The sequence below is a fragment of the Cylas formicarius genome, unplaced genomic scaffold (genome assembly GCF_029955315.1).
Source record: "Cylas formicarius isolate icCylForm1 unplaced genomic scaffold, icCylForm1.1 PGA_scaffold_8__14_contigs__length_24414737, whole genome shotgun sequence".
NCBI lineage: Eukaryota > Metazoa > Arthropoda > Insecta > Coleoptera > Brentidae > Cylas > Cylas formicarius.
The window spans coordinates 9,501,766-9,513,987 of record NW_026844361.1 but is presented as its reverse complement, the minus strand read 5'-3'; the positions used below and the strand labels follow the sequence as shown (position 1 = coordinate 9,513,987).

At 34.6% G+C, this 12,222-nt stretch overlaps 3 protein-coding genes across 6 annotated transcripts in view; 2 read left to right on the top strand and 1 right to left on the bottom strand.

The window, feature by feature from the left end:
* LOC132705902 (flotillin-2) overlaps positions 1 to 1,829 on the top strand; it is a 289,458-nt gene extending 287,629 nt beyond the window's left edge. For all 4 annotated transcript variants that reach the window (XM_060676852.1, XM_060676853.1, XM_060676854.1 and 1 more), the window contains one exon: positions 741 to 1,829. In XM_060676852.1, the coding sequence (XP_060532835.1) occupies positions 741 to 944 (204 nt within the window). In that variant the 3' untranslated portion in view covers positions 945 to 1,829. The remainder of the gene's footprint in view (positions 1 to 740) is intronic.
* A 1,782-nt stretch (positions 1,830 to 3,611) lies between these two features.
* LOC132706011 (eukaryotic translation initiation factor 4H) lies at positions 3,612 to 10,000 on the bottom strand. Its single transcript, XM_060677043.1, has 5 exons — positions 9,780 to 10,000; positions 9,351 to 9,640; positions 9,073 to 9,239; positions 8,813 to 9,005; positions 3,612 to 4,305 (listed from the first exon to the last, which is right to left on the bottom strand). Exons 1-5 carry the CDS (start codon positions 9,815 to 9,817, stop codon positions 4,163 to 4,165), a joined length of 831 nt encoding a protein of 276 aa, XP_060533026.1. The 5' UTR covers positions 9,818 to 10,000; the 3' UTR covers positions 3,612 to 4,162.
* Positions 10,001 to 10,249: 249 nt separating this feature from the next.
* LOC132705818 (NAD-dependent protein deacylase Sirt4) lies at positions 10,250 to 12,218 on the top strand. The gene is made up of 3 exons (XM_060676720.1): positions 10,250 to 10,372; positions 10,436 to 10,833; positions 10,887 to 12,218. Exons 2-3 carry the CDS (start codon positions 10,692 to 10,694, stop codon positions 11,627 to 11,629), a joined length of 885 nt encoding a protein of 294 aa, XP_060532703.1. The 5' UTR covers positions 10,250 to 10,372; positions 10,436 to 10,691; the 3' UTR covers positions 11,630 to 12,218.
* The last annotated feature ends 4 nt before the right edge of the window (positions 12,219 to 12,222 follow it).

Genomic DNA, 12,222 nt, shown 5'->3' with positions numbered 1-12,222 from the left:
AGAAAAAATAACCTTTTTTTTTATCAGGGTGAGATCCAAATTCACTTATTAAATTATATGATATCAGTAAAACACACTGCATAGTATAGTATAATATACAATCTTAAGCTAATGTATACTTTATAACATTTTTAACATTTTATAACACATAGCAAACCATAGAGCTACTATTTTTTGCCTCGAATTTTGAAAAGCTCAATTACAGGACGAATCCGGGACCCATTGAGATTTATCTTGTTCATTTTGGCTCTCGATACTATTAAGATAATCCAGTAGCCCTACTAAAGTTAAAATTGATGCACCGCATTTTCGCAGAGTAGGAAATGATTTTCCGTCATTAACTTACCTGTACTTTGCGCCATTTTCTTTTGAAACAGCGATTTCCACACACTTAACTCCTTTCCTGGAACATTTAATGAGGTCTAGGCATGTTTCGAGAAAATACTGCCGTAAAAATGCTGCATTCAAACTTATTGATGATCTGTCAGCGGCAATGTTGGTTGTTGAATGCGGCAAGCTCATTGGTTAAAAACGAGATTTTAAATCTCGCGCATGGGCATATTGAATGAATAAGTTACTGTGTTATGGACCCTTCGTCTCTAGTAGCTTTCTAGTTCAAACTAAGATGTGTGAAAGGTTCAAAATATTGTGTAAGCACCACAGTTCAATTGCGCACACTCCAGACAAACCTATCTTTGGGCTGCGTTCGACTATTACCCGACATTCGTTTTTAATTTCAGATCGCTGCAGAAGTTGCAGCGCCTTTAGCAAAAACTGAAGAAATCGTCCTCATAGGAGGCGCCGACAATGCAACGGGCGAAATCACCAGGCTGGTCGGACAAATTCCACCGGCCATCAACGCCTTAACCGGAGTGGACCTGTCCAAAGTGCTCGGCAAGCTTCCGGGGGCTACCAGCGGCCCGGCCGCCACCACGGTTAAATAAAAACAATAAATTAAGCGCCCCGAAGACCCATTCGGTATCGAAAAACTCGACCATGTAAAAAAAAACAAACACATTCGCATAAGATTTTGTATAGCTGTTACTCATTTGTTTGCCATTTACGAATTAATCAAATATGTGTGTCGGTTAATAAATTCTCAGGTCGGTACTAGGAGTAAATATTTTTATTTTAGCGAGTTAGCTAACAAGCAAAAAACTGAAAGCATTCGGATTTTTTACAAACTTCAAAATAGGATATTTAAGCAAAAAAAAAAAAATGTATTTTTCTACTCTTCGACCCCCACGATTTAGTTTCGACGTAGATTTTGATCCGCACTGTGTGTTTGGGGGTTTTCTTTATGTCAGTCTTGATTTTAGTGGGACTTTAGTACTAGAATCACTGCCGCCTCGTGATTTGTTTTAGTGTTTTTATATATGAATAATCGATGGTACCCGTTTTATTTTGATAAATCCTGCTAATATATTTTTAAGAAATACCCCATTTAATACCTAAATTTTCACTTTGTGAAAAACTTTAAAAAGATTTTTCGCCACGCGGTCTCTGCCTTATAACCGCCACGAATTTCCCAGCCGCGTTTTAAAAGTACATTTGAACGGTTAGTATTCGCAATAAAAAGTATAAAAAAACATATGGGATGTTTTTATTTTTTGACCTATAAGGGACGATTTTTTGAAATGTTTCAACTGGGTTAAAATAAATTAACTGGATTGGTTAACAGTTAAATATTTACAGCATCAAAGCAAGCACAGTGCTTCGTTGTATGGAACTCATTAAATGTCTTATTTTGTTGTCATGTATTATTAGGTATTAAAATTGGTGACCAATGTGGAGCAGGATTTAATGTGACAAATAAAGTTGGTGAAATATCTTCGACTTTTATTGTAAACCTTCCAAGCCCCATCTTCAAACTATATTTTGAATTCATGCTACTAGTATTTCATTAAAATGTATGCATGGATTTTTATTTTTTGACCTGTAAGTCTAAAATCTAGCGGATTTTTTTTTTGAAAATTTTCAGTCCCTCCAAGATTGTACAATAATAACATGAGAATATTTATTTAAATATTTTCTGAATGACGTTTAAAACTATTTAATACCCCCTTATTCTCTACTTATGGGTTGTTCCCAATAATAAAACAAGCACCGTCATAAATGTATGACACTCGTTAAGTCCTATTTTGAAACAACAAATTTAATTACTTGGGTTATTAGTAATACTTCAATGATATAAATCCCTCTCCTTCATGTTTCCGGCCCAGTAAGAAATAGTTTCTAGTTGTGAAATACTGGTTCTTAGTATTACTCATCATTTTGAGTTTTAATATTCCATCAACCGTGAGACAGACTAACTAACCAACCAGTTGTAATACACCTGCGAATTTTAGACTTCTTCTCCCAGTGCCATCCAATAATGGACGTTGGCGACTACTTTTCTAAATGCGTCTTTGTCTCCTGCAATGTGAAACAGCTCTCCACTCATCTCAGTCCAGTCTATGATGTTTCTTAACCATGATTTCTTCTTTCTTCCTATGACTTTTCTTCTATCCACTTGCCCCTGCATGATAATCTGTAGTAGTTCATACTTATTATTTCTCAGAATATGGCCAAGATAAGCTGTTTTTCTTCGTTTGATCATAATCATTAATTTCCTTTCTTCTCCTATTCTTCTTAACAATTCCTTATTCATAATTCTAGCAGTCCAGGGTATTTTTAAGGTTCTGCGATACAGCCACATTTCAACAACTCTTTTCTTGATGGTCTGAGCTTTGAGAATGCAAGGTTCTACTCCATACAGGAGTTGTCACCACACATAGCAACTCAATAAACTTTAATCTTAGTTTAAGGCATAGATTTTTGTCGCTGAATAGTATTTTAATTCTTAACAAAGATCGCTTCGCAGTTTCGATTCTGATTCTCATTTCGGGATCTTGGTTTACATGCTCTATGGGATTTCCTTGTATCAACAGCTGGCCTTGAATGACTGGGTTTTTCGAGTCAATTTTTTAGACCATGTTGACCATATAGACAAAATATTTAAATTCTCAAATAACCCACTTTGAACCCCACAACTTTTATAAAATTGAAAATAAATGTAAAAAAAATACTAGAAACAAAGAATTTGATTTTTCTAATAATTTCATTTCGTTAGTGTACAGGGTGTCTTAAAAAAAGACATACATTTCAGAATAGACACTTTTACCTTTCTACAACACTCTCCATTGCCTATTCAGACCCTGGCAAATGCAAACAAAACTAAATCAGATTGTTTTTATTATCATTTTAATATATCATACAACACGGCACAGCAAACGTCACACAATATGTGCAACGTGGTGCCACGCAATAGTGCCGAGTTGTGAAATTCCGTTATGGTTATTACAATATGTATATTTTACAGGTCGGAATTTCACCACGACGGTCCGCTTTTTGTTTTCGAAAGAGTTTACGGTTCGCAAAGTCAAAATTGTACTTTTAAAAATGCATAGATTAAAAAGCCTCTCGATATCGTTTATAATATTGGAAAAATCAAAGAGAGGGAGGAAAAACACCGTCTTTCTACCATTATGAATAATAACAAACAACAAACAGTAGAGTAGTTATTGCGTACCAGAGAATAACTGTACAAAGAAAAAAAAAAACTCGCTAAACATTATTTATAAATATTATACAAAAAACGTACTTCCACATTTTTTTTTGCACAAAAGGGAAATGACACGAAACCAGTCTCAACAATTTCATTATTGCTTAGGCTGGTTCCGTGCGTTGGCCAAAATAACATTCTACAAAATTGGGATTTCTTTAAAATAAAAATAATAATAAATAAAACGTACTACTTTTGAAACAAAGTATTTCGGGAAAAACACTTCGATCAACAATAACTTTAGACAAGAGTATAATATGAATCAATATTTAAAATATATCATCTCGCCGCCATCTTCTCGCCTTACATGCACGAATTAAAAAATAAATTACTTAAAATAACGACTGTTGTGAAATAAACGTACGCAAAAAGAAAGGGCAGAATGTTATTATTACGAACCCAAACGGAAAAAAAATAAAGAAACGATGTAAGGTGCGGGGGGGATACCCGATCCGCCTCCGTTTCGTTATTAGCCAAAGAAAACGTAAAACAAAAATTTACGTCACTTAATTACATACCCAAAAACTATAGTTAATTATTTTTAAATGTTTCTCTCTCTCATTCCCTCAGGTCCGCCAGGTTTTCTTCGCGTGGCTTGGCGCCTCCGAAGATCGCCACGTTCCGAGTCGATTCCGCTAACGCGTTGACGGGATCTTTGACGGTACGAGGCAGAAGCTTTAGTCTTGGCCTTCCCGACGTGTCTAAAAAATTAAGTCTTTGTTATTTTCGTCTAGTCCAAAAATAAAAACAAAATCATTTCCACATGCAGAGAATAAGTTTTTACCAATAAAGCAATGACGAGGATAGGTGACGCAATGATTTCGTCACGTCTTTTACAGTGTAAAAGGTTCTCGAACAAATTTTCTACAATCATAGAGGGACTTCTTACACCTCTTATGAAATTTTATCCTGGTGTCACTTTATCCAACATTTTTAGTTTTTGCGTGTTCTTCTTTGTTGACCTTACTTTAAAAGGTAAGGTTAAGTGTGGGTTTCTTCTATTTAAAACAGCAGCAGCAACCCTAGCTTCTCATTATCGCCAAACTGCACATTCGCGTTTCAATATTTTGTATTTTCGAAAAATCGAAAACTAAACTATTACAAAAATTTACCTTTAAATAGCCGACTCAAATATGTTTAGTAACAGTACAGTCGAACTTCGATAACTCGAAATTTTGATAAGTCGACCCAAATTGGTCTGTTGATCAAAAATTCAAGGTTATAAAAGAAGTGGAAGTTAAGCCTGAAACAATTTCCAATTCTTTTAAAAAAAGCCGGTTTTGGTCAGTATTCTGAATGGGAGGAAGAAGATGAGATTCCCTTGATTTTCCTAAGGGAACGCCTGAAAGAAAAGAGTGAAGACGAAATCCAAATAGAAATCGAGTTTAAAGCTTGAACAAACATTAGAGGTATAGAAGAAGGTAGCACCATCAACGATTTTATACATGTGGATGAGGATATTGTTACTTCAGAGTTTCCTACGGGTGAAGATATTATCGAGTCCTGCAGATCCGAACCGGTACAATTAAACATCAAAGATGACTGCGAAAGTAACATGATGGAGGAGGAATTGGAAGATGATTCTCAGCAATCTCTTTCAAATGGTTGGTTGGTTGACAATTCGTTGATTGTCTTGCGTTCCTATTTGAAAACCAGTGAATACAAAACCGATTCCCTCTATGATTGTTTAAATAAAATTAAAGCTTTTGTTGAAAACCAAAATAGGAAATCCGGTCGTCAGTCACAAATTAATGACTTTTTTTCAGTGAAAAAGGAAACTTTAATATGTACATACATATGTATGTAAATATATTATGTAAATACATACATACATAAGTACTACTATTTCATAATTTTCGTTTTTTGTTCAAAAATCAAAAATGAATGAATAAATGTTCATTAACAAAAAAGTACATGCATTTGTAGTTTTTATTGATAACTTGAAGTCTAGATAACTCGAAATTTTCATGTGTCAAATCGCAGTTCGACTGTATTTCAAAGGAGACAGTTCAAGTGTAATAAAATAAAAGCAAATCATTATTTTTTTTTAATTTATAAACCACAATATTTGTTATTTTCCTATTACTACTGATAACAACGTTTACGCTTTACTTGATTGGTTAATAAGTAATAAGTTAATAAGTTAATAAATAAGTAAGTTTTAAAGTAATACAACGCCAAAATAAAAGATGCGAAAATACCTATTCAGGAGTTAGTTTATATTTGCGCGTTTTCATAAGTCGAGAGAAAGGTACAGTAGGCATTTTTCACTGCATTAGTATACATTAAAAACATAATAAAAATGCCAATTTCCAAAAATGTCAAAACATAAAAATAGAATGAAAGTCATTCATTCAATAAAAAGGAGCTTATTTCCGAAAAACATTTCTATAAAAATTAAAAAAAAATATTAGTATGGCGTGACGTCAAACGCTGTGACAAGCAATAATATGGAAGGTGTCAACCTTTTGTTCCTTTCCCTATGGTCCAACCAACTGAAAATTTCACGTTCCACATAATATTGGGAACAACGCTACTACTGAAAAAATAGGTTTACCGCGTAAAACCCTTTTGATCGTGCCATGTGGGAAGTATACCTAACACCTGAGAGCTGTGTAGGGCCTCCCTACATAAAGATAGCTTTGCTTCCATAAGAGTTGAGTTAAAAGTGTTGGATATTTTCAGTATAATACTATTATTTCTCTTAATTAATTGATAATAATAATAATTAATAATGTTAGATAAATAACAAGATTGCTTTCGAAAAATCGTCGCTGGATGGGGCAAGTTCGTACTGCGTAGCGCGAAGCAGCTTTTTATTATAAAAGGAAAGAGCTTCGCGGTTTTGTGTGGTAAAGGAACGCATTGTTTTTCTATCGTGCTCCTGTGGACCACTATGGAACTTTCGCAAAAATCGATGTAATTTAATTGTGCATGCACCCTGTACAAAATGTCCTTCACATCTCGTCGAACTTCAAAGTTGCAGCAAACATCGGTAAATATCGAAATTTGCACAAATAATAGCATTGTCGAATGACATTTTTCCAAATATCTCGCGCCCTGTATAATTGACCAAAACCTGAAACTCTCACGACACGGTTTATGATACTGTTCAAATAAAATTATCCCATCTTTAACGGTTTTTCATTTATCGCCAATAATTTAGCCAAAAAAACGGATTTTTTAGGATATTTTACATGTTTTGTCCATAAACGACACACCTTGTATATGATACAATCATTGTTCAAAGTAGAGGTTGGATTTTCCACGAGTCCTGGTTCAAGAATTTTTTGAAAATAGTAATGGTTTTCGAGAAAATAAGTTTTTTTCTGAAATCATGCAGTGCGCCGTAATAATCAATGACGTCATGGCGTCTTGACAGCCCCCGAAATAGCGATTTCAATATGGATTTTTTCAAATATCCAGAGCAGCGTATGGGATAGACGAAAACCGCAAATACAAAAATTGCAAGTCTTGATGCGGCCTATGACACCGTTTGAACCAATTAGCCATATTTTTTACGATTTTTGATTTGCGGCTAATAATTTACTCTGTAAATAAACAATTTTCTAGGTCTTTTAGATTTTTGTCTATAATTTGAAAACCCTGTATAATAGTAAATAGATGTTATTGCACTGGATCTTCTGCGTCTGCCGGTTAAAGAATTTTGCTAATTGGATAAACGACTATGGAGGAAAACATTTTTCTGGAAGCTAAAATCACCAACAAAAAATTTTCAAACATTTTTAAAAAATACTTGGTAATATTTGATTGCGCCTAATTTCCACCGTTTAAATATGGACACGGACTTTTACTTCTCTGCTAAATTTGAAGTTGAAATCTGCAAATTTAGGTCACCTAACTCATTAACACTTATCGTGTTTCATGGCAAGGTCCAAAAAACAGTCGAAAATCGCGAAAAAAAGATGGATACCGGCGTCGGATCAGGGCCATTTCTTATAAGCTTATGTGCCTCGTGGAAGGTTAAAAAGGAGGCACATTTCAATTTTGTGGCTATAACGGTTCGAAAGTTATTCAGGAAAAACCAAAAAACGAGAACGGAGAACAGACAAAAAAATATATTTTTTTTCGACGGTGATCATTTCTGTACCAACGGCGATCCCATAGGACCTACCGTTACCGAGATATAAAATTTTTATATGACGAAAATTCGATTTCAGGTTTTTTAGGTTATTCCAAGTCAACAACCTCATTTGCAAATTAAGTTCATTAATAAATCTGTGTAATTGAAACACCAACTCTTAGTGTATAAATAATAATAGCAACAGTAATAATTAAACTAAGTTAAAAATATCAATAAATTTGTCAAGAGTAGGGGGTGTGCCTAGTGTGAGCAAATGACATTTGACAATTTGTATTTTATTGTTGTTTATAATAAATTTATTTTGATGAAAATGACTTGCAAAAGAGCCACTATTCCTACTTGTGCACAAAAAGTAACGACCAAAAATTGCTTTTCACATAATTTAGAAATTGTTTTGAGTTCATGTTGAGGTTTTTGATTGTGTTTCTAGGCTTCTATACTGAAGTTAAATTTAATGTTACTACAGAGATACAAGATATCTTGATAACATATTCTCAGTTGGAATCTTGAAAACACCTGGAGATAAAGGAAACATATTTGTATATGGAGCAAAATAAGAATATATTTTGCATTAGATTGCAGGATTTTCGGCCAAATATTGGATGTCACTTCTAATTAGGTGTGGGATTTCTGACAAATGAGCAATATTCTTTGTTCAAATTTAATTCGTCATTCCAACCACACACCACCACATATTCTTTGTTCAAATTTAATTCGTCATTCCAACCACACAGTAAGTGACAACCTTTTCCAGTTAAACAGTTTAAATATTTGATATAGACACATAGGCATACATAATGATACTAATAAGAATAAATGGTCTTTTTAGTCAATAAATAAATAAATAAATACAAAATGAAATAGAGAAACACAAAATTAAGACAAGAAAATAAATAATACTTGAAATTGACTAAGGGTGAAGTTTAGCCTCTTTTGATGGAGGTGATGAGGTTGTTCTTACACAAAGGAACATTTAATTAAACATTTTGCAAAAGTATGTCTTATTTTGTTTTGTTTTTGCCTTTTTAATCAAATCACAATTTTTGTTATCTTATGTAAACACAAATTAATAAAGAAATATAAAACTAAACAATTGGACTCACCAGGAGCAGGGTTAGGTGTATCATCGAATCCTTTCCTATCTTGCCTCTGCCTGGGACCACCACCAGCCCCACCCCCGCCAAAGCTCCCACCTCTGGCAGGCCCAGGACCCGCACCTTTATTCCAATTGTTACCTTCCTCACCAGAAAAGTAGCCGTAATTACCTCGGTGACCTCCCCTCATTCCACCACCATCCTAAAAAATATATTTTCAAAATATTAGTTGACTGTAAAATGTGTTTTCCAAAATCATAAACACTTGCCTGAAACCCACCAGACCTCCCTGGTCCGGTTCCGGAATTGACCCCTCTTCTGTCAAACTCCCCATCATTAAAGTGTTGGGGTCGGTCACCTCCACGGAATCCGCCAGAACGGCCTCGACCACCTCCACGGCCACGGTCAAAACCGCCACCTCTATCATTTCTTTTACCTAAAATACCAACATTCTGAAGGCACACCCAAATAACAAGTAGGAACAATAAAAATAAACAGGCCACCACCACTTTTCACTACTAGAAACCATTAACCAAATATATCTTACCTTCAGCAACATCTATCTTAACCACATATCCTTCAACTTCAATTTCGCCATTTAAAGCCAAAGCTTGTTCCAAATCAACGAGCGAATCGAATTCCACGTAGCAGAACCCCTTAAACTTGTCAGTCTCCTTATCCATGACGAGCCTGATATTCTTAATATTCAAAGAATTGAACATTGAATTGACATCGCCTTGGACGACGCCGCTGGGCAAATTCCCGACGTAAGCTGTAAAAGGGGGCTCAGTGGGCAGCGGTTTTCTACCGCCCCTGCGGGCTCCGCCGCCGTAATCCCTAAAAAAAAGGCCCCCAATTAAGCATGTGTGTACAACCTCAGAAATCGTAATATCAAAGCCCCAGAGCAATGACCTTAACTAGTTTTCAAAGGGCAACTCCTAATGTCCTCAGCTGTGTAAAAATATAAAATTTGTACCTGTTGTCTCGATCGTCATAACCGCTTCGGCCGGCCATGTTTCAGATTATGTTGGAGAATGCGCGGTGAGTCAAAAAGTGGCGTTCGGTGAAAAAGAACGGCGCGGATTCATAGCATAAGCTTTAAATCCAACAAACAATTTTCATGATCTGGGATGTCCGATTTCCAGAAAACTATGCAACAAAACTGCGATTTTCAAGTAAATTTACCAGACAGGCGGATATATAGATTGTCAGAAATGACTTTATCAATTTCAACTAAGTAACCACCAAAATTAAACTTTTATGTTTCATTCGAAGTCTGACTAAAATTTTAGTTCGCATAAACTAATAAATTAAAGTTGATGTAAACTAGTATACCATATATATTAATAAGAATCTACACAACCACGATAACAATTTTAGTTTTTTAACTTCCTTTAAACGAAGTTTAACTAATACTAGAAATACTATCGGCAACGGGTGAATGGCGAAAGATTATCGATAGTATAAGCCTCGTTTTACTAATCGAGTGTTGGTTAGATTGATAGTTATATCGGTACTTTCAAAATCCGCAAGCGTATCGTATAGGCTTAACCACTGAGGAAAGAAAAAGTAATTTTCCATTCTTATCTTCTTGTGTCATATTTTCTTCAACTCATAATCTTGTTTTTCCAGTGAGATATGTGAGAGTTCATTTCAGCATCTTCCAGCAGCATGAACAGTTTTCTATTTAGATATTACTAATCATCACCCGCCGCAAACTGTGAAAATGTGAAACAATGCGATTACTAAATCATAACACCTTACAGAAGACGATTAGCTGGAAAGAAATTTGATAGTTGTGCAACTAAGTAATATTTTAATTATGCATATAACCTGAAAAACTGATTAAGAGTTATTAAATCATATTTTTAAAGCTAACTGCTGCAATATGGTGCTTAAGAAAAATTTTTCCCAATTTGTACCCAATCACAAACCCGTTAATTACGCGGACATAGAAAAATTAAAGAGTTTTATATCAAGTTCCCAAAAGCTTTTAGTTCTTACTGGTGCGGGTATCTCTACAGAATCAGGTTTTATTCGAAGTTGTTGACGATTGACGATAAATATTTTTTATGGTTTCCAGGTATACCTGACTATCGTTCTAAGGATGTTGGTCTCTATGCGAGAACAAATCATAAACCAATAACTCACCAAGAGTTTTTAAAATCAGACGTAATTAGGCAAGGATATTGGGCAAGGAATTTTGTGGGTTGGGACCGGTTCTCCAGGTGTGTACCGAACATTGTACACTACACTCTAAAAGATTTGGAAATGCAAAGTGGCAAAATATCAGTAGTGGTTACTCAAAATGTAGATAACTTACATTTTAAAGCTGGTAGTGAAAATGTAATTGAGTTACATGGTAGTGGTTTTCGAGTGCTGTGTTTAAAGTGTGGATCTTTATTCAGCCGTCATTACATTCAAGAAAAATTACTGAAGGTAAATGGAAAAGTTAAAAATATTTCCAAAATGATAAGGCCTGATGGAGACGTTGAAATACCCGAAATGTTTGTTAAAACATTTATTCCGCCTATGTGTGAACTTTGTGGTGGAATCCTCAAACCAGATATTATATTTTTTGGTGACAATGTGCCAAAGTCTCGGGTTGACTTGATAAGATACAAAGTTGCCCACAGTGACTCTCTATTGGTGCTGGGATCAAGTTTATCTACTTTTTCTGGTTACAGGATAGTTTTGCAGGCTCTTGAAGAGAAGAAAAACATGGCAATAGTGAACATTGGACCCACTAGGGCTGATGATTGTGTTCAAATCAAAATTGAAGCCAAATGTGGTGATATCTTGCACAAAGTTGTGGACTTCCACTAATGTAATAAAAAAGGTCAGAAATTTATTACTGATTCTGGTGACTCTATATGGTGTTTAGATTGTTAAGTTTAAGACTCCTTAAAGATTTTTTCTAATACTAAAATCCTAAAACAAAATGAACAGATATTGACCTTCATTTTCCAGTTGCAATGTACGAACCTGTAATTAATCTACAAATATTTTTTTTATAAAACAGAACTGCAAAACAAATTTATTTTTTAGACATATCACAGATGTGACAAAAGTATACATTTAAAAGCTGTTAGTTCAAGCAGTATGTCCTTAAATTTTTTGGTTCACAATTTCTAGATAACTGCAAAAGTGTTTTATCTGATTAATCTGAAGATTTACGGATGTAAAATAAGATGTTAACAAATAAATATTTTGATGACACCATCTTTGGTACCTTCCAATAAAAATATATGTTAAAAATTTGACATGAGAGCTGTTAATGATAATTTGCTTTTTACTCTTCTTTACCTTTCACGCAATGGTGTTTCCTTGATTAGTGTAGTTGGAATAGATTACCTCCATTTTTACAGGTAAACAATTCCCAAACTTATCCTTCCCACATAGAAAATCCTGTTGCCGAA